The 20,842-nt window shown below is 44.9% G+C and overlaps 1 protein-coding gene across 1 annotated transcript; it reads left to right on the forward strand.

Moving 5' to 3' along the window:
* On the forward strand, positions 1-20,800 carry HMGXB3 (HMG-box containing 3). Its single transcript, XM_066329154.1, has 19 exons — positions 1-164; positions 568-742; positions 1,179-1,745; positions 4,325-4,423; positions 5,960-6,091; positions 7,863-8,278; positions 8,608-8,783; positions 9,039-9,136; positions 9,761-9,859; positions 10,400-10,549; positions 12,188-12,489; positions 13,841-13,968; positions 14,523-14,654; positions 14,922-15,106; positions 15,691-15,910; positions 16,996-17,129; positions 17,516-17,632; positions 17,967-18,176; positions 18,885-20,800. Exons 1-19 carry the CDS (start codon positions 19-21, stop codon positions 19,347-19,349), a joined length of 3,951 nt encoding a protein of 1,316 aa, XP_066185251.1. The 5' UTR covers positions 1-18; the 3' UTR covers positions 19,350-20,800.
* The last annotated feature ends 42 nt before the right edge of the window (positions 20,801-20,842 follow it).

Consider the following 20,842-nt stretch of genomic DNA (forward strand, 5'->3'; position numbering starts at 1 on the left):
AGAATATGTGTTTTAGCCATGGAGGCTCCCTATGAAGGCACTGAGGTAACTGTGGTGATGGAGGAGATTGAGAGCACTTACACTTATGCGTCACCGGTGCCATCCAAGAAGAAGAAAAAGCATAAAAGGACTGCTGATCAAGGAGAAAAAGCCAAGAAGCCTCGGTAAGTTCTTTCTGCCTTCATTTAGTTCCTTTGTAGAGTGTTCCTTGTATCTGACATGAGTGGGCTTTGCAGTGTACTTGGAGCACTTCATAGTGTAAAACATCGTGTATGAAATATTGGCTTGACACTTTGGGCCTGCTCAGACATTCTTTACAGGTGCCACTGTTGTTCATTTTAGAGTTTGTTTACCCCAGAATAATTTGCCTTAGGCTGCTCCTCAGAGGTTCTCCTCAGAGAGAGAGTTTTCATTTGATTGAAAAGTGCATTTACAAATAAAATTAAATGTAACTTCCTTGTCACGTGACCTTGAGGCAAACCTAAACCTTATGGGTTTATTTTTCTCCAAAAGAAAAGGAATTTATGTAGAATGACCTTATTGTTTCAATTTCTGGATGTGTTTCAGATCTGCTTACCTTCTCTACTACTACGATATTTACTTGAAAGTACAGCAAGACCTTCCACACCTCCCTCAATCTGAAATCAACAAAAAGATCAGTGAGAGCTGGAGGTTGCTCAGTGTGGCTGAAAAGAGCTACTACTTGGAGAAAGCCAAGCTAGAGAAAGAGGGACTGGACCCGGTAAGTTGTCCCTCTGGAAGTTATTTGGCTGCTGAAGAGAGAGGCAGTTAGCTGCTTACCTAGCATTGTGTGGCAGAGTCATTTAACTGCAGATTCAAGTTCATATCCTTGCTCAGGGTAACCTTTAAAGAAGCGGTGTGAGGCCACTGCCTTTTGCCTTCGCCTTCTGTTCAGTCGAGGGAGGATGTTTTGTAATCCAAGATGGGTATGTCTGGTACCTGCTCACAGCAGTTATTTTTGTGTCCTTTCATCAAAGTGAGTGTTGGTAAAGTAGGTGATAAAACCAGGGTTTTTGCAGGTTCTGTCATGTGGCGAAATTCCCAGCAAACTACTTCAGGAAACCATTAGAACCTTAGGCACTAAGATAGCAGGAGTGAGAACTGAATCTCTTCCTTTTCTCATAATAATTTTTTCCATCCTCTGGTTTTGCCTGCAGAACTCCAAGGCATCCACTCGAACTGCAGTAGTCCCTGACATTCCAGGCTTTCGGAAGATTCTTCCTCGCTCCGATTATATAATTATCCCCAAAACCACTCTTCAAGAAGACAGGAGCAGGCAGTCTCTGGAGCTGTGTGTGACACAGAGCCCGGCAGCATCGGAAGGCTTGGCGGCTCGCAGGAATGTCACCAGCGTGTCCCGTGGTGACGCCGTGCAGAACATCCTTTCCGTGGACTCGGGCCAGGCCGGCGGCTCGGAGCAGTGCATTGCCATCGAGGGGCTGCCAGAGGACACAGCAGCCTTTGCCCAGCCCGAGCCTGTGGAAGAAGCAGTTGCCTCAGAGGTTCTCTCTCATTATGTTGGGCCTGTGATAGAGAAAGTGGCTGGAGATATCCTTTTGGATGAGGCTTCTTTGGAAATAGAAGGACAGCCGTACCAGACAGCCAGAGTGGTTATTGAGGAGACACTGGTTAGCAGCTCCACAGACATGTCCAAGGGGAGCATCGCTGTGGCCCGTCCCCAGGTGCCTGATGGGGTGTCTGTGGTGACTGTGGTGACTGGGAGGGTAAGTTTTTCCAGTGACACTCAGACTCCTGCCGCATCTCACCTGAAACATCTGATTTCTGTTTCACCCATTCTACCGGAGTTCCTCAGTGGGTGCAGGAGATCTTCTAATTGCCCAACTTCCTGATGCTCAGTGCTAGGAGAAACAGAAACTCTTGTAATCAATGATACAAAGTAACTCCCGTGACTAAATTGTCTCTGCTTTCAGATTGACTCAGCCACGTGCTGATACCAATTGTGTCTTCTGGGGTTTGGGTTCTGCACTCGAGATTTAGGTGGTTAAGAGTTTTTTGCCTCTGAAGGCCCTGAGCCAGACGTGAGAATGAAATGGAGTCTTCAAGGTCATGTTTTCCTTGTTTTCCCCGTGTCTCTTCCACTCCCTCTCCCCCTGTCTGTCCCTGGATAGAAGGGAGAAAAAGCGATGAGAAACTTTCACTGGTGTCTGAGAGGAAGTGAAAGAACTCCTGGGAGGGCTCTGTCTGGAACCCCCTTGTCCCACCTTGCTGGGCCAAGTGTGTTGTGCCTGTGGAACATGCCTCGAAAAAAAGCTCCTCCTTACCTTGATCACTGGGATGGATTAGAAGTTTTAATTTTCCCGGGACTGGTTTTGGGGACTGAAGTCCTGGGGATTTTGGCAAACCCAGGGAAAGATGATGGCTTCCCTGTGCTAAACTCAAAGGGGGCTGCTGGCCACCCTGTACAAAACCTGAGGGGGGCTGCTGGCTCTCACCTCGCCCACCTCCAGTAGGAGGTATGAGCCCTGCTGCTGGCTGCTGGTCTGCAGACCAAACACCACCTTCTCCCTCCTGCGCAGTCCTCCGCTGCTGCACAGAGGGGAGATTTCCCTTGCCATTGCTCAAAATGACTTCTAACATAATTCGAGCTGCGGACAAAAGCTTAGTAGCCGTTTTGTCTTTTTTGGCTGCCCTGTGGTAAAGTTCTCTATTTGCTACCTGCCAAAATCCTTAAATAAAACTTGGGTCTCGCAGTGCAGATAATTGCACCTCGCCCAAAGCAAAAGTGCTTGGAGCTCCTTTTCAGAAAGAGCTGCAGGATAGGCAACAACCACGCTCTCTAGAGCAGATAGGATACTAAGTTATTCCCGGGAGATGGCCCCTCCCATGTTCCTAAATTCAACCCGTCTTACCAAAATCGAAGAATTGGGGTGCAGCTGTTGTCTAATTCAATTCAGAGGTGTTCTGATCACTGGCCATCAGATTTCAGGATGACAAGTCCAGGGCCCATGGATCTTGTCGGTCCAAGACGAATTTGAAATCAGCTGCTCTGGCCAAAATTTTTCCCCTGTCTTCTCAACTTGTCTTCTTGCCTTCAGAGGGCTTGCTGTGTCCCCTGCTGCCCAGGCAGGGCCCACCCAGTGCCACCAATTCTCAGGATTTTTTTTGTCTTCTTCCATGCCCACGTAGTGCTCAGCCAGGGAAGCCAATTCTCGGGTTTGGGTTCTGCACCCAAGATTTAGGTAGTTTAGAGTCTTTTGCTTCTGAAGGCCCTGAGCCAGATGCGAGAATGAAACGGAGTCTTCAAGGTCTTGTTTTTCTTGGTTTCTTGTGTTGTTTATTAATTCTTATCTTACAGTGTTCTCTGTGCCTGGCCGAGGTCTGTTCAGCTGCTCGGACACAGGACGACTCCCCCTCGATGGGAGGTCGCAGCCTCTTTATACAGATAATTACGTGTATATTATTTACAGTTATGTGCCAATGCCTATCACCTATACTAACAGGGTCATCTCTACTTTGAGCCAATCCCCTTAAATTACTTTGTGCCATCATCACGTTGGACGATAGAGGCCAGGGGAGAAGAAGAAGAAGAAGAAGCCAGGGCACCACCCTAAATCCTCCATCTTGTTCCCCATTCACCTCCATACTAAGAACCCTAAAACTACAAAATTTTCCACCCAGTGATACACTACACTACTGTTTTCACACCTTTGTGACTTGTGATTCTTCTCTCGGTGATAAAAGCTTTTGTCCACGGACTGAAGTCAAAGACTGTGTCTCCCTGGGCTCTGTGCCAGGCAACCCCCCTGGACTGGCTCCACACCCTCCTGGCCAGGATTCAAACCCTCTTGTCTGGGTCCCAATCCTCTACCGAGGTCTGTGACCTTCCAGTGCATCCAGAGGAATGCTCTGGACTCCAACAGTGTCTTAACATGACTGAGTTCTTTTTAATTGTTTGTTATAACAATATTTGGGGTATTGCAGTGCCAGTAATTGGGTTCTGTGTTGCACTGCAAGATTTTGGCAAGAAAAAATGCTGCTGCTGTGCTCCTGATAGCTGTTTTCCTGGTTGCAGAGAGGTGGGAGTCTTTTTAAGCTGAGGTTTTAGTCATAGAAAACCTTAGTCTGTAAAGGGTTGGATTCTCTGTTTTCAGTTTCAAAGTGTGAGAAGTTTGGTAATTTCCAGAGTGCATCTGGTAAGGCCGTTGCTTTTGATATGATTGCTGCTCTGTCCTGTATTCTGGTCTCATCACACATTAAGACATATTAATGTTCATGAGTGGGAGGGATATGGTTACCATGTCTTTTGTTTTCTGCATGTGTTTTCCCTTTGGCTTCGTTTTAGGATACTGAAGAGAGTAGCTCCTCCACACCTGCAACACAGTTTATCATGTTACCTTTGCCAGCTCATTCTGTTGTGGAGAACCCTGCATCAATTAAACTGGTAAGAAATTCAGAGTCTTGTATGGTATGTTAAGGTTTGGATGTATTGTCACGGATTTGTCTTAAAGATGTTGAAGTGAGAGGGGTTTGCTCACGGTTCAGTTTTTAAAGGTAATCCAATTTGGAGTTGCTGTATCAGTTGGTGTATTTCTTGTCCATTGTGTTAAGTCTTGCATAGGCTCAGAGGGTCTCTGACTTCCTACAGTGTCTTACAAGGCCCATTTCTTCTGCCTGTTTCCTCGGGGAATTCTTGGAGACAGATGGAGTAGATGAAGCTATCACAGCACATCTGGCCAGCAGCAGTTTCTGTGTACTTGGATGCATATTTGCCTTCATAACAAGGCAGTGTCTATCCCTTTTAGGGCAAGGATCTGCTCTTATGACAGGAAAATGTGAACTCCAAAGCTCTTGCTTTGGCTGCATGGCAGGAAGGGGAGCGGTGACCTGAGGTTTTGAGAAGCCATATAAAAGGCTATGTGGTCTGTTGCATGAGGAAGAATTGCTAATGTAACTACTCCAGTCACCTGTGTTTTTGTAGCAATTTTGGAAGTTCGTTGTACAGTCAGTACTGCAGCTCCTTCTGTTATATAAGCTAGCATCAAATCCTGTTTTCCAGGTTCTTTATTCTTCCAGCTGGTGGAACACTGCAGATATTTATAGTGGTGCATAGTGTGATGCTCTTCCAGTTGTCTCAGGAAGAATGGAAATACTCAGGTTTTTCCTCAGGATCCTTCCTGAGAAGGATCTGGTTTAAACTGACTCATTTCTTTGGCAGCAGCACTTGCATTTCTAGAAAAAATCTGTACCTAGTTAGGGACTTACAGTACAACAGCTCCCTTGAGAGTGTTGAGAATAGGATATTGGGAAGTGCTGTGCTCACAAAAATTCAAATGTGTTGATTGATGCAGTTGTCCTGGCAAAGATGACAGGTTCTAATCTAGTTGTTGGTATAAATAGTGCCTGGTGATACTGCTCATGTTTCAGTAGTTCGTAGCAAGTTACAGTGAAGGACCAGGGAACACTTGGCTGTCCCAACAGCAACAAATGACTGATGAAACTTTGCATCGTGAGTGCTTATCTTCAAGTCTTTTTGCTGTGTTGTCATGAGTGCTAATCACATCTTGTCTTACTGTGGATTGCTGTTAGAAGCATTTTAATGCCATCTTACTATGATTTTTTCATGTTCAAAAAGAACTGTTGCATCACTGTAAATGAAAGGTTAGCTTTTCCAGGAGGCTGTGTGCATTGTTCATCTCTGCTCTGCAGGTTGATTTAAATTCTGGTAATAGCAGAGGCTGGACTGAGCATTTAGACTCTCAGTAGTTATGGTGCTGACTCACTATGACCCAGTTGTGTTTGTTCAAATAATAAAATGAAATAATAATGTATAAAATAATATGTATCAAATGAATAATAGTGGATGGCTGATAATTTCCCAAATAACATTTGTAAGATGCTTATGAGGGAAAAGGAAGTGATTGGCAGAGCTTTGTGGTTTTCAAGTCTGTAGAAAAATTCTTGACAATTCTTGTTTCAGACAACCACCTCTACTCGCAGGGGACATGGATATTGCACCAATCCTGGCTGTTCCTTCACTTATGTCACCAGGCATAAGCCACCAAAATGCCCAATATGCGGGAACTTCCTGGGAGGGAAATGGCTCCCAAAGGTAAATTTGTCTTTCCTTTCCTGACTCTGAGACAAAAAGTGCTGGTTTTGTGAATGCCTGTGTAGCACAGGAGGTCAGATACACCAGAAATGATCCCTGCACTTGTGTTCCAGTGCATATGCTGGAGCAAGTCACCATTGCAGAGGCCAAGGTGAGACCTGAAATCACCACACCTTGGGTAAAGATGCTGCTCGTATCTGTTAGAATAGATGGGGCTGCATTTGCTAACTCTCTCATTGAGAAGATATACATTCTTCTGGCCCTCTGCCTGCTCAGTTCCTATGACTGGAAGGCGTTGCCTGTTCTTCCTGCTACAGCTCCAGTTAAGCTCAGGAAGTTGTTTTGTGGTAATTAATATCAGCATTTGAAGTTTTTCTACAAATTTAGTGTTTTGTGGTCTGTCAACCTTGTTTTTTTAACAGAAAGGAAGAACAGCTCTCAACTATAGCAAGTGTATGATCCTTTAAGACCTTGTTAATAAAGTTGATCTAGTGGAAGCTGAACTGCTGTTGGGTATTGTTGTTTCATGGCCATGTGTCTGATCACGATGTTCTGTCCTCTGACTGGAAAGAAATTTCCAGGTGTTGCTAGAGTTGTGAAGCTTGTCCAAGTGGAAAAGTCTTTCTCCATATGATGCCTGCTCTGCTTAAGTTATTGGCATCTCTAGTAGCTGTGTACAGCTGTGTACACTTGATCCTTAAACCTTGGCACTATGCTGGTAATCAGTTAGCTCTGAACAGATGTGCATTTCTGTCTGAAGCAAGACTCATGAGGCACAATTTAAAGGATGTTGTCAATATGAAAATTGACGTTGACATTCAGTGGCTTTGTGTGGATTTGTTCTGAGCCTCCTTTGTTTTGTGTCTGGATCCATTAAACATTCAGGGACGAGGACTCTTTTGGGCAGCTTGCAAACTCTGTGGTGTCTGAGCTGAAGGCTGAGCTTCCTGTGTGGTAGGGTACAAACAGTGATGGTGACATCTTCGCTTTTGTTTGGTAAACTTGCTGAGGTAGAGAGATGGCTGAATGCAAAAAGTATTTCTGGATTCTGCCTGAACACAGCATGTCTGCTGCTGTTCAATCCTACTCTGGTTAGAACTAAAAGGTTCTAGAGGAAGTTTTCCTTTTTGTATTTCAGACTTACTCTGATCTGCTGGATTCGATTTCTGATATATTTTTCCATATTCCAATTCAGTGTTTGTTGTATCTTTGTTGACTACAGTACAATGATTTCTGCAGCCTTAGTCTTGGAAGTAACATTTTTCTTAAAGTCATAAAATCTCCCTAAGTAATCCTGTTTCCTGGTTGGCTCACGTGCTTGCTTTTCTGAAAGGATGTGATCCAAAAGATGGAAATTCTTTGTCTTAACTCTCTTTGCTTAATAATGTGGAAGGACAGACAACATCAGAGAGTTGAAGCCATGAAAGAGGAGTGTAGGAGGTGGGCCCTTGCTACAGAGAGTGGTGGGTGACTTTGTGGTGTTGATGCTAATGGTGATATTTAAGGGAGTTTAAGAAAGATTCTTCAAAGTAAACAGTTTCTGAAAATACTACATGAAGGGCCAAGAGGCCAGATACAATGTTAGCAGGGCCTTTGCTGTTGTAGGAGATGCTGTCTGTCTCCTCCCATACAATTCACTGCCTAAACACTTAGGATTTTGCTATTTTGATCCAGCATTAAATAGGCCATGAGAAACATGGCATATGTGCAGGGGACTTGCTTATCTGTGAAAGCCGAAAGCTCTGAAATGTGACTCTCTCCTTGTTTCCAGGAAAAGCAACCAAGAAGCAAATCTGAGCCAAATTCAGGCACCTCTCTTAAAACTCCAGCAGCTAAAAGAGGTCAGCAGTCAGCCCTCACAGAGCCCACGGCTGTTAGCGAGAGTTCCTCCAAGTCCACTTTGGAGAGCTCTGAAGCTGTCAGCCAGCTGCTCAATGCTGTGCCTGTCGGAGGGCAGATGCCTGAGATGGAGTGGGAGGAAGTGATCATCTCTGAGGCCCACTTTCTCCCAAATGATGTGCTTGCTGAAGACAGGAGGAGTGCTGTTGGAGTGGTGCTGGGCCAAGAGAGCCAGTGGCAAGCAGACACTTCTTCAGAGCAGGCAGAGAAAGGAAGTGTAGGGCTGGGGATGTCGGCGTCTTCTGAGGTGTTGAATCCAAATGCCTCTGTGAAAAAGCCAGTGGTGGGGTGAGTCAGTTTTCCATGTGTTATGGGAGCATGTGATGTCTATTGTGTGTTCATGAGACTAGTCGAAGAAGTTAAGGGCTGTTGGCAGTGCCTCCTGTAAGACTTACTGTGTTTGCTGTCTGTTTTGTGCCAGTTCAGGATTGTTCCTTTGAGTCTTTGTCCATCAGAACTAGTATTTTTTTTTAAGTGACAGATTGTTGTCACAGGGCAGATGCAGCCGTAGCACTGTCTCTCTTCAATAGCTGTGATTAGTGTGCTAACAAAGAGGAAAACTGAAGCTGAGGGGAAATTGGTGGAATATTTTTCCACTTGTAGCTCTTATTTTTCAGAACTGATGCAACAGCTGCTACACACAAGGGACAAGAAGTAAAAAGTAAACCAAGACCTAAGCCCTCTTTGCTGGCTGCAGCCAGACCCATGCGAGCCATTCTGCCTGCTCCAGCCAGCATGGGGAGAGAGGCCAGCACGGAGCAGCCGAGCAGCAGGCAGGCCTTTGCAAGTACTGGTAAAAGCAGCGTTCTCTGTGTGCTTTGGGAGCTGTTGTCTTTCCTCACTATGCTGGAGTGGTGTCTGCTGTTAATAAGATAGGTTTCAAGGGAGGTGGTTACCAATGCTAATAAAAAAACAGTTTGTCTCTGCCTGAGTGCAGTAAGTGGGCCGTGAAACACTTGCTTGGGTAATTTAAAGCTCCAAAGATGTCAGAAAGAAGCAGAACCTGTTTTCTCACATTTAACCTGGTGCATCTCTTTCCTCCTTCTAGACAAGCATTCTCCTGTGAGAACATCAGGCTTGAAGCCCAGTACACTGAAACAGTTGGGCCAGTCAGTCCTGCAGCCACCAAGTGCTGAGGAGCGAAAGGTTGTTCTTCAAATGCAAATTGTTTTCCTGGATTTTTTGGGGAGAGGGTTTTATTTGTGGTTTTGGTTTGGTGTTTTGTTTTGTGGGGTTTTTTGTTTGTTTGGGTTTGGGATTTGTTTGTTTGTTTGTTTTCTCTCCCAGGTGAGTGATATGACCTGAGTAAAAAACAGAATAAAAAATGTAGCAGCCTTCTCATGATAAGATCTATGACTGGCTGTTTTTATTATATGGCTGGGTAGCAGAATAACTGCTTGGTAGCTGAGTGTGGGAACTGAGCTGAGAGATGGTATTGGAAAATCCTGCTGTTGGTTACTTTGGGAACCTCCCAGCTACTTCCAGAAGGTGTTCTAAGGATCTGCTGGTGCTTTGATAATCTGACATGCAGTATTGAGTACTGAGCTTTTCACCTGCAAAATATGACTGAGTATGCCAAGGTGCTGAAATGAATCTGTGAATTGTAATGCCTTTGCATGCAAAATAGTGTCTTATGGTATTACGGCTATTAAATGAACATTAATTAATCTCTTGGAGGCAGGATTGCTAATAGATACTGATTACTGATGCATGTATGTATTTAGTAGTGGGTGTCTGATGAGTGTTGTTTTTTCTGCTTTCAATCTCTAGCTCCACAGTTTTGTGACAAGCAGTGCATCTCAGGTTAAAGTTGTGGAGGTCAAACCAGAGATATTCCCTTCCTACAAGTACAGTTGCACCGTAACTTTGGTGAGAATTCTTCAAATAGTGTGACTTCTTCCACGGGGAGTGTTCTCTCTGGGATGAGAATGTTCTGGGACTTCTGTTTTATTGACTTGCACAAATACATCTCATTTTTAACATGAAATAATCTGTACTTTGTGTCATCTCTAGACCTAGTCCACGTGACCATGCTCTGTTTTGCAGTTATGTTTGCAGCCTTGTTAAGATGTGGATTTTAACTCGTGTCCCCATGCATAATTCCCATCCTCTCCTTTAGTTCAACAGGGAGGATCAGGGGTTTCTGAATGAATTTAATGTGCTTCTGGTCTGGAGAACTGGCCTCAGAATGTTCAAGTGCCACTTAAAGGATTCTGTGCAAAGTGACAGGGCTCGTTATTGATGTTTAAACAGGATGTTATAAAGTGAAGATAAAACACATAATAATCTTTTTTTAGAATCTGGTCAGCTTAGAATCATAGAGCCATTCAGGCTGGAAAAGACCTTTTAGATCATGGAGTCCAACTATTAAAAGTCAATGTCAGCAACCATCTCTTTTGTGTCATTCAGGATTTGGGATTAGCAACATCACGAGGCAGAGGGAAATGCAAGAACCCCTCCTGCAGTTATGTGTATACAAACAGGCACAAGCCACCCATCTGTCCAAGCTGTGGATACAACCTTGCCAAAGACAGGACTGAGAAAACAGCAAAGTCCCTGGTAAGGTTCAAGCTGGCTTGTTTTATCACATGTCTTTGTGAGCTGGGCAGAGAAGTTTAGTTTGCAAGTCCCTGTGGAAACATGGTTTGAGCTTTTTTCTTTTTGTAAGATAAATATTTCTGTCATAACAGTTCCTATTTAAAATATCTGTGGTGATGTTTGTCGAACTCCTTTTGCAGTGGTGCTTCAGGCTGAGAGTGAGTCTGAGCACACCCAGTGCTACCACTGGGTGTCTCCTCAACTTAAAAATACTTCTGTTGTGTGTCAGTACATGCTGGGAAAATCCACCCTGCAGTCACAGCATTGCTGTGTCAGCTTTGTTGGACTTCAGACTTCATCAAAAAACTCCCAAGTATGCTCTGCTTTGTGAGCAGTGTGGGACTAGTGTCAGTTAAGTTTGTACATCTTGTATTAGAGCTTCCTGTTTGTAAGGATTTGTAGAGCAACTTTACTTTCAACCTGAATTTATTTATGGATGTAGGGGTTTTTTTTTCTGATGTATAAATGTGTTTTCTGTTGTCTGCTGCTCTGTGTGGATGTAATTAGTTCTGGGGTTGGGTTTTTTTGCCTTGGAGACTCAAAGGTTAGTTTTTCTCATACTGAATTGTCATGTCTTTAAAACAGTAAATGAAAAAAAGGAGCTTTTCTGCTCATAGCTGAAATGCCTACTCAGCAAATAGACAGAATTTTGGTCTGTGTAGTAATGACTCATCCACTTGCCTTTTTTAATTTTGAAGAACATAGCTTTGTTTAGTGGTTTTGTTTTTTCTTGAAAAACACAAACTGAGATGGCCAATGTGAAACTCACACACAAACAGCTGTGTAAGGAACAGCAGTGTGCTTAGCTCAGCTTGCATTCTGAGAGGCATGTGGCTTGTCTCTTCCTCATTTAGTTTTTTTCTTTTTTTCTGGTTGAATATCTGTTCAACATTCCTGTCACACAGTTTGTTGTTGTCTCTGGGCTTTTGTTTGATTATTTATCTCATTGCTAGACTACTCAGAAAACCAGATTGAAATGTTGACAGAAGAGTTTAAGGGATTAAACAGATTAGCCTGTTTGTGTTCTCTCTGTTCTCTTGGGACAACTTGGAGTTTGGCTCTCCTGTGTTTGTGGCTTTTGTTGTGATGCTATGTGTGTATTGGAGAAGGGTAGGCTGTAGCTGATCAATTGTTATTGATTAATGTGTTCTGTGTATCACAGCCCCCAGTTCTCTGTTAGTACTTGGTTCTTCCAGCTTCTGGAGGGCTGTGCAATCTGCCCTGAGCCTGTGCCTGACAATCTCTGGAGAAAGACAGTGGTGGTTGGGGGTTCAAGTGGTGAGGGTTATTGAAGTATTTGTATACCTGTTGGTGGTTATCCTCACCTTCTGGATCCCCATTCCCTGCACTTAACCATTTAATGGCCAATCTGTGATGGTTTGGTAGTGCAAGAGTTCCCTGAAGGGACGGAACGTAATAAACTATTTTTGTTAAAGTAATTTGGGCTTGAGGCTCCTGTGTGGAGTCAATGATTTAGCAGTGGAGTAGGAGTCAAGTTTACTGAGTGCAAAGGTTTCTGTGTTTTTGCTGCCTTTTATGACTTCTTTGGGCTTAACATTTCATCCCCATGCTTGCCTAGTTGGATGTGTTACTTTCTAGGAGGTCAGTCCAGGCCAGTCGGACGTGCTGAACCCCAGTGAGCCCCTGACGCCCTCCCAGAAGGAAATCCAGCGTCAGTCCACGCTGCAGCTGCTGCGCAAGGTGATGCAGATCCCCGAGAACGAGTCGGAGCTGGCAGAGATCTTCACTCTCATCCATGAGCTCAACAGCTCCCGCCTCATCCTTTCCAACGTGAGTGAGGAGACGGTGACCATCGAGCAGACCTCCTGGTCCAACTACTACGAGTCTCCACACGTGCAGTGCCTCCTCTGCAACAGCCCCTTGTTCAAAGGGGGACAGAAGTAAGATTCTGCTTTGGATTCTGACTCTTTCAAGCTCATGCTGATTTTCTTTGTTCTGAGTCTGCTTGAAATAATATTTGCTTTAGTCTCTGGTAGTGAAGCTGGTGAAAGTGACACTGAATAAGCTAAATGTGTGTGGAAAGAGTTTAGCAGAATCAAAGAGTGACTGCAAAGTCTAGATGTAACTATTTTCTTCTTGAAACAGAGTATTTTTAGTTAGTCATCTTCTCTTTGTTTTCCATTCTGATGCTTTGAGACTGAGAGAGGAAAACTTGTGTGTTTACAGATGTGCATTGTGTGATTTCCTTTTTCTCTCTCTCCCTGGTCTGAATATTTCCTGTGTAGATCTTTTTGCTTATATTTTTATTCCTTTCATTTCTTAGTGTGTGCTTGAGTGAATGCTTTTTTGGAACAAATATCCAAATTGAAACACGAAGAACTTTCAGGAACTTTTAGTCCGTAGGCTAGATTGCCTTAACTAGATTTGTATGAAAGCCTGTAGGATATTTCCTCCCTGAGTCTGCCAGACATCCTCCTGTTTCTGAAAACATGATCTAAATTTTTTCCTGCAGCAAAATATCAGGACATTTAATGTTATGTTTCTTTTTTCCACAAAAAAATTCTTGATACAAGTGATGGATATTTGCTTTGGTCAGGCTAGCACTAATTGAGATCTTTCCAGAAGAGATACTTTTTGTGCTCTGTATTTTTTTCAGAACAGAGCAATCTCACACCCTGTCCCTCACCTTGGGACTTACCAACCTGTGCATTGGAAATCCTTGTCTGTGCCTGGCTGTTTTGCAGTGCTCTGCGTGTGGGACTCTCCCATGTGCCTGCAGAGGCTCTAATTGAAGCCCTGCCAGTGGGAAGGAGGTGATTTTGGCTTTGTTTCTTATCAGATGGACAGCAGTATTTCAGCCACTGGCACTCTCCAGTCTGAACTTCCCCCTTGGCAGTTACACTGTAGAGGAGCAGACCCTTCTGAATCTCTGTGTGCAGGGACAGGCTGTTGGGTGGAATGTGTTACTCACCACCATAGCTGGGTACAGACACTTCTCCCAGGGCAGCTGGGGCCATAGGTTTTCTCCACCTCTCCAGTAGTAGGTGCCCAGTCTGTGGAACTAGAGGGATGCTCTAGTGCTGTTTAAAGCCATGTGAGCAGTGACATGACTCTGCCTGGGAAATCTGTTTTAAAATGTAACTTTTCTTTTCCTGATGTGATATGATGTGATGAGCTGGCTTAGATTTACATAATAATGATGTCATGCCAGCTACAATGTCTGAAGTTACTGCAGGGCTGGACTAAAAAACCCATTGGCTTCACTCAGAGTGGATTTTCTGTGTGTTGCAGTTCCCTTGCTGGTCCTCAGGAGTGCTGGCTTCTGACAGCCAATCGGTTACAGGTGGTTACAGCTCAGGTCAAAGTGTGCTTGAACCTGCAGTGTCTGGCCCTCCACAGCTTCACTGACATTTACACAGGTAGGAAAGATGTGAGCATGTAGCATGACTACAGTCTGAACCCTTTGGAAGCCTTGGGATTATGTCAGGGCATTGTCCAGGCACAGAAAAGCTTGTTCCCATCCCCGGTGTACTAAATTGGAATTATTTTTTAATTACTTCTTCTTATTCTGCAAATAAATGTATAATTTTGAGTGAAAACACATAAATGTTTTGGTGAGGAAGACCTTGCCTTGAATCACTGGTTTGGGTCTCTGTGTGAATGTTGAGTTCTGTAAGGCAGCCACTGAGATCATATCCAGAGACATCTCCGGAGAGGCTGTTTCACAGCATTGGCTAGTGAGGTGGATTGGCAGCTGTTCCCTGTAGCTGTTTAAATCAGTAGACAAATCTGTGAAAGGAGATAATCTTTCAGCAGGGAACTCTGCATTTCAGAGGTGCAGAAACACTGTTTATGTTTCCATTATCCTCTGAACTGTACTCATGTGAGTGGGTTATGTATCAGTAAGGAATATATTTCTTTCTGAGGAAAATCTGGAATCCTATAGACAATCAGTGTCTTGTTTTAACTGCAGGCCTTTTCAATGTGAGTAACAAATTGTTAGTGAGCTTGGATCTTCTGTTTGCAATCCGAAACCACATTAAACTTGGAGAGGATCCCAGAGTGGCTGTTGGCAATATCCTTGACTCTGTTCAGGAGCAAACTGGTGGGTTTTTCTTCTTGCTTTTTACCATAACATACCAAACTGTGACCTGATGATGATTGTTAGTTTATAAAAAGGCAAACCTCTCCTATTTTAGTGTGGTATGTTTCTATTAAATCACTTCCTAAACCAAACAGTACCTCTGTGATCAGTTTTTTGTAACAATTTTCTGGAGGGCAGGTTTGGTTTTCCTGCATAGGAGAGCCCTTACTGCCTCTCCACTGGCTTCAGGATGTGAAAACTCTTAACAGTGACATGTTCTCTTTTCAGACAAAAGCCTGAGCCCTGATGAGCAGGGTCAGCTCCAGGAACTGCTGTGCAATGGCTACTGGGCTTTTGAATGCCTGACAGTCCGGGATTACAATGATATGATCTGTGGAATCTGTGGCATAACCCCCAAGGTGGAAATAGCCCAGAGGAATACAGAAAATGTCCTAGCACTGAAAAATATAGAGGTAGGTTTTTCTCACAGCTCAGATCCTGTTCATGTTCAAAGCAGATCATAATGATTTTTTGCTGACTCTCTTCTTCATGATGCACAATAAATACACAAGACCTTTGTGAGTGGTTTTCTGCTGATATCTGACAAGAGGATGTGGCTGGAGCAGCAATGCCTGTGCTTCCTCTTAGAGGTGTTGATGTGTAGTTCAGGGGAAACAAGATCCTTTGTCCCTGGACTGCAGCTTTTGTCTAGCAGCCTTGGGCAGTAGGAACCTTGGATGGAAGTTGTTGAGTTTGGTCTTCTTCCTTTGACATGAACACATTCTTTTTTCCCACTAGTTTTCCTGAGGGGCTGTCTTTAATGGGGGAAAAGGCCCTAGTAGGAGAATGTGGCATGTCTAGCTTTTTTGTCAAATATGTAAAATTTTCAGTCTTACCTGATGCAAAGTGGTTGTGGGAAATTTTAGGAGACTGAACTAATCTTGTTATATTTGGACTGAGCGCTCTCCTGGATAATCCTCATGCTGTGAGTCTGACACAAAACTGTCAAATGAACTGTTGTTATTTATATTTGACCACTGTTTCTTTCTCTCTGTAGTTTACTTGGCCAGAATACTTGCCATCAAGTGAAGTGAATGTAGAAGACTTTTGGTCCACCATGGAGACGGAGGTGATTGAGCAGGTGGCTTTTCCTTCTAGCATCCCCATAACAAAGTTTGATGCCTCTATTGTTGCTCCTTTCTTCCCTCCACTGATGAGAGGAGCAGTGGTGATCAATACAGAGAAGGACAAGAATCTGCATGCACAGCCAGTGCCAGGTAATGGCTCAGGTTGTGCTTATTAAGGGAGTGCTTCATGTGTTGGTGACTTCAGTCTTGGTAATGTTTAACATTAAGAATTGCTGATTGCATGACACTTTAAAAGTTATGTGTGCTGGGAAAAGACAGAAGCACTGGGGTGATTTCAGTTGTTCTCAGGCTACTTTGCTGCTTGAGGCTTGGCTTTTCCTGTGAAGTTTTGATGCACTGGTGGGCTCTGATATATTTGATGTCTATGACGTGGGGAACATGAGAGCATTGCACTCCAGGTGAGATAGTCTGATTGCAGAGGGATGCATGCACATCTTGAATGCCAGTCAGTGTTTGTTTCATGCTAGACTGATAGTTGGAGTGTGGAACTTAGAGGTTGTGCATGGTATCTCAGTGTTACAGTCTCAATAAAGGGTGAATAAGTTTTTACAGAACTGGAAAAAAAAATAGGAGAGCAGTGTGCTAATCTTGTTCGGAGTTGCCAACATTCAGTACACCCACTGTATATTGACTGCATGGAACAAGAAACAGTGAGAGGAATTATCTCAGATCTGAGAGCTATAATCAGTTAGCACCTGGTTCCCCTAAGAATTTAGGTATTGGATATCAGAAGGAAAGCTGGCTTTGCAAGCTTAACAAGTGTGTGAGTTGGCTTTGCAGACAGAGCTACAGCTGCTTCAGAGTTGGGCTGCAGAAGAGCTATGTGGGCTTTTGTGGAACTGGAGCTCCAGAGAAAGATCCAGGGAGGTGTGAAGACTGAGCCTGGAGCTGTTCAGGCCAAAGGCTGCAGTAACATTTATCTCTGGTCTTCTTCACTTGGTTATCCCCAGATCAGTCATTTAAAGGTTACAAATGACAGGATAGGTAAGTGTTTATGGAGTCTGCAGCTATGCTGGGCTCAGCCTGGTGACCTCAGCAGTGAAAGGCTCAAGACGAGTGTGGGCTGTGACTTGCTTTGCACAACCCACAGCCAGCAAGAGAGAGCTGTCAACAGTCCTATTTGCAATTTCTGCTTCTGTAGTCTTGGTAATAAATTATTTTGGTAAGTTCCCTTCCTGAGAATGAGTGCTGAGAGCTGTTTCCTGCCCTTGCAGGTAATGGGAGTGCCTTGGTGAGGCTCCTTCAGGAAGAAGTCTTCAGGCCTGAGCTGATAAACTCTTACAGTGAGGAAGAGCTGCAGAGCTTTCTGACACAGTGTGGCATCCCCTGGGAGGCATCACATACAAAGGTAATGGATTGTTTGCCCACATACAAGCCTGCAGGAGTGGAGCTGTTCTTCACCATCTTTCCCTCATCCACTCTTGCCATACTAGACAATTAATTTCTCATCTGACTGCACTAAGGGCAGGAATGGGTGGCAGCAGGTTATAGGATAATTTACACATGGTGAAATAAATTGAACCTTTGTGGGCTAGAAGAAAGGAAGCCTGTAATTACCTTGTCACTGGCTCAGCATTGTGTAATTGCTTGTCATCCTCACAGTGCTGAGTGTGGGATTAGGAAGTTATTGGATGAAGTGCAAATCGGGATTTGGGAGATCTTGCATGCTGCCTTTTCCCTCTCTGCAGGAGTCTGTTAATTTTAGTCACTTTATCTGTGGCCTGTCTTTCCTAGGATGAGCTCTGCTACTCCCTCCTGGCTCTGTATGAGTTTGTACAGAATGGGACAAGCATTACACCACCTTCTGCTCATCACACAGGAGGGAAAATCTACAAAGTGTGTCCACATCAGGTAAGGAAGACTGGAGCCACAATACTTTTTTTCTTCCTTGGCTATTCATTATTTGACCTAAGTTCCTAGCATGGAACTTCCTTATTGAATAGAAGCAATGGAATGAGCTTCTCTGAGCCTTGAGAATGAAACATGTTCCTTGAGGCTTGGAAAATTCTCCAGGACAAGGTGAATGTGTATGAGGAGGAAACAGAATATTTTTAGAGAACCTAGCTGTCTGGTTACTGTGTAGTCTCAAATACCTGAAAGGAAGCTGAATTTTTTTAAGACTGGATTTTTTCTGTAAGTTTTCAGTTTTATTGTGCTGCTGATCTTAATCCTTTTTCTTTCCTAGGTTGTGTGTGGCTCAAAGTACATAGTAAGAGGAGAAAATGCTCGGGATCACGTGGACTTGTTGGTATCCTCACGTCACTGGCCTCCAGTATATGTTGTTGATACAGCCTCTTCAGTGGCACTATGTGCAGACCTCTGCTGGCCTGGCCTGACTTCCCAGATGTGGGGGAAGAACCAGGGCTGCTTCTCTGACCCCATGGAACCTCCAACGGTTAGTTATGTCTTTGCTCTCTGCTGTGCCAGTCCAGTATGGAAAAGTTGCAAGAGAGATTCAAATTAACAGCCCCCCCTCGCCCCACCCCCAATATGTAACCTGCATTGTGGCTCAAGATAATTTCATAGAATCACAGAACAGTTTGGGTTGGAATGGTCCTTAAAGCTCATCCAGTTCACCCCTCTGCCACAGGCAGGGTCAGGTTCCACTAGGCCAGGTTGCTCACAGCCCCATCCAGCCTGGTCTTGAACACTGCCAGGGGTGAATTTGACCTGATACGTATCTCCTGATTTTAGCTTTGCCAGTGCATCACTCCTAAGCATAGCAGAATGTATTAGGTGTTGCTTGGGGATTGTGTTTGATTAATTGTCCTTAATAGGAAGAGCTGTGCTGGGAATGCATTGTAACAGTTCAGATCATGAACTTTTGACACAGCAAGTCACTTCTTTCAAACTACTGCTGTTCCTTGAAAAGTGGGAGAGGAAGAGGGTTGGTTCCTAGTGCCTTGGGACTATGTGAGGGCATACAAGTGAGGAAGGAGTGTACATACCATCTTTGTGGCATGCAGGGGAAGCCTGGATCATTTAGCCCTCCGTCTGTCCTGTGTTGTAGTGTTGGTTAGAGTTTGGTCAGCCAGTAGTTTTGTCTTCTCAGCTGTGGGGAAGTAGCTTGCTGTTCTACCTGGCGTTCATCTCTCTCCCCCAGTACGTGTCCTGCCCTGAACTGCTGGACCAGCACTACAGCGTAGACATGACGGTGGCTGAGCACTCCCTTCAGCACCCTGTCACCAAGTCCTCGGCACGCCGCATTGTCCACACGGGCTCTGAGCAGAGCTGGGACCCCACAGCTCGGCACCGCTGCATGTCCCTGTGCCGCGAGCTGGAGCCCTACGGCGCCATCATCGCCACCATCAACGACAGCAAAACCAGCCACGTGCGCCAAAGGCCCATCACCTTCGAGAACCCCACGCACTATTACCTCTACAACCGCCTCATGGACTTCCTCACCAGCAGGGAAATCGTCAACAGGCAGATCCAGGAGATCGTGCAGAGCTGCCAGCCGGGGGAGGTGGTGATCCGTGACGCGCTCTACCGCCTCGGGGTGGCCCAGATCAAAACAGAAACGGAAGAGGATGAGGAGGGGAAGCAGGAGGAGGATAGAGGTTGCTGAGTAACAAAACAGTTTGTTGGTTTCTCTCTCTGGTCTCATGGATGGGTGGGCTGAGCGAGCTTTTGCAGCTGTCTGGCTTGAGAGTTTATTTTTACGGGTTGGAGATGTGGTGCTGGTGGCTTTGACTGCTATTACTGACCAAAGAGCTCTGTGCTTCCATAGGATTGTGATAGCTGCTGCGAGCATGGGTCTGTCACCCCCTTGCAGAAGGCTGCAACTGCCTCCAAGGCATGTGATGAACTTGCTGTTCAGGGCTGTGGGATGTTGCCCTCCCTGCAGCTGGAGAGGAGAGAGGAGTTGCTGGTAGCAGGGAGCGTGTGTGGTGAAGCACACACAGGTTTTTTAATTCTGAATCTTGCTTGCTGACTTCTTTGTGCTTATTGGTGGCAGGGCTGGGGCTGTGGGACCAGGCATAAAGGGCAGATGGCTACAACGATTTCCCCCAAAACATTCTGAATAGGTGAATTTAGGATACTGACTCCTGCTTGGTAATCTTAGTGAGCTCTCATAGGCACTGGCTGCAGGGAGTCTTGAGGAGGAGAAGCTGTGCTACTTGAACATGCTGTATCTGGGAAGCCCCCCTCTGGAGGCAGCCCTCCTGGTCCAGGACTGTGAGTGCTTTGGCTGCAGGGAGTTTGTAGAATTGTTTGTCCTTTCACATGAGCAGTAATAACTTAAAGCCAAAAGGTACAGTGAGAGGAGTGTGTTCTGTATGGTAAGGTAAGAACTAAGCCCCAGGGCAGCCAAGGGGCTGGAGGATGGTTTGAGAGCTGTGCAAGGGGTGGCTGTGGAAAGGGGAGGGACACTCAAACACTGTGGGATCGAGGAGGAGCGATGAATGCAGTGTCACCAGAGTGAGCAGGGTTCTGTATTCTACCCTCATGGACATGCTGGGAGAGTTGCACCCACGTGTGCAACCTCATCACTTTGTCACACCTGCCCATGTTCTCATAGCATTCTGGGGGTTAGAGAAGTCTCCTGCTGCCCAGGTTGCTTTGTCAGCCCCTTGAGAGGAGTCAGGATAAGGCCTCTGCAGCACACCTGAAGAGCACCTGGGGCTGTGGGTGCAAGGCTGTGCTGTCATTGTTGCAGCTCCCTTTGGCCATGGCTGGTGGTGAAGGTGTTTGGTGTTTGCTGTGACTGCAGAGGAGACAAGCAGAATGCCAGACTGCTAAGTTGCCATCTTGGGAGTTTGTTTTGTCTGAGTGAGCAGTGGGGAAGATTCTGAGGCTTGCGGTGTTGTTGAAAACTCCCTTCTGTGAAGGGGAACTTATTGAGTACCATACTGTTAAAGTAAATGTAATAAGTCTGAGCAAATGCAGTAATCATGGCTTGGGGTTTTTCTGTTAAGAACATTAACTTATTATAAAAGGCATTAGTGACTTTTTTCAGTCAGTGATAAAGTTTAATAAATTATCTCCAATTTTGGGGGTGAAACTGTGGTCAAGTGACATGGGTTGTTTTTTTTTCTTTTTTTTTTGTACAAGACCTGG

Source organism: Sylvia atricapilla, chromosome 14 (assembly GCF_009819655.1).
Source record: "Sylvia atricapilla isolate bSylAtr1 chromosome 14, bSylAtr1.pri, whole genome shotgun sequence".
NCBI lineage: Eukaryota > Metazoa > Chordata > Aves > Passeriformes > Sylviidae > Sylvia > Sylvia atricapilla.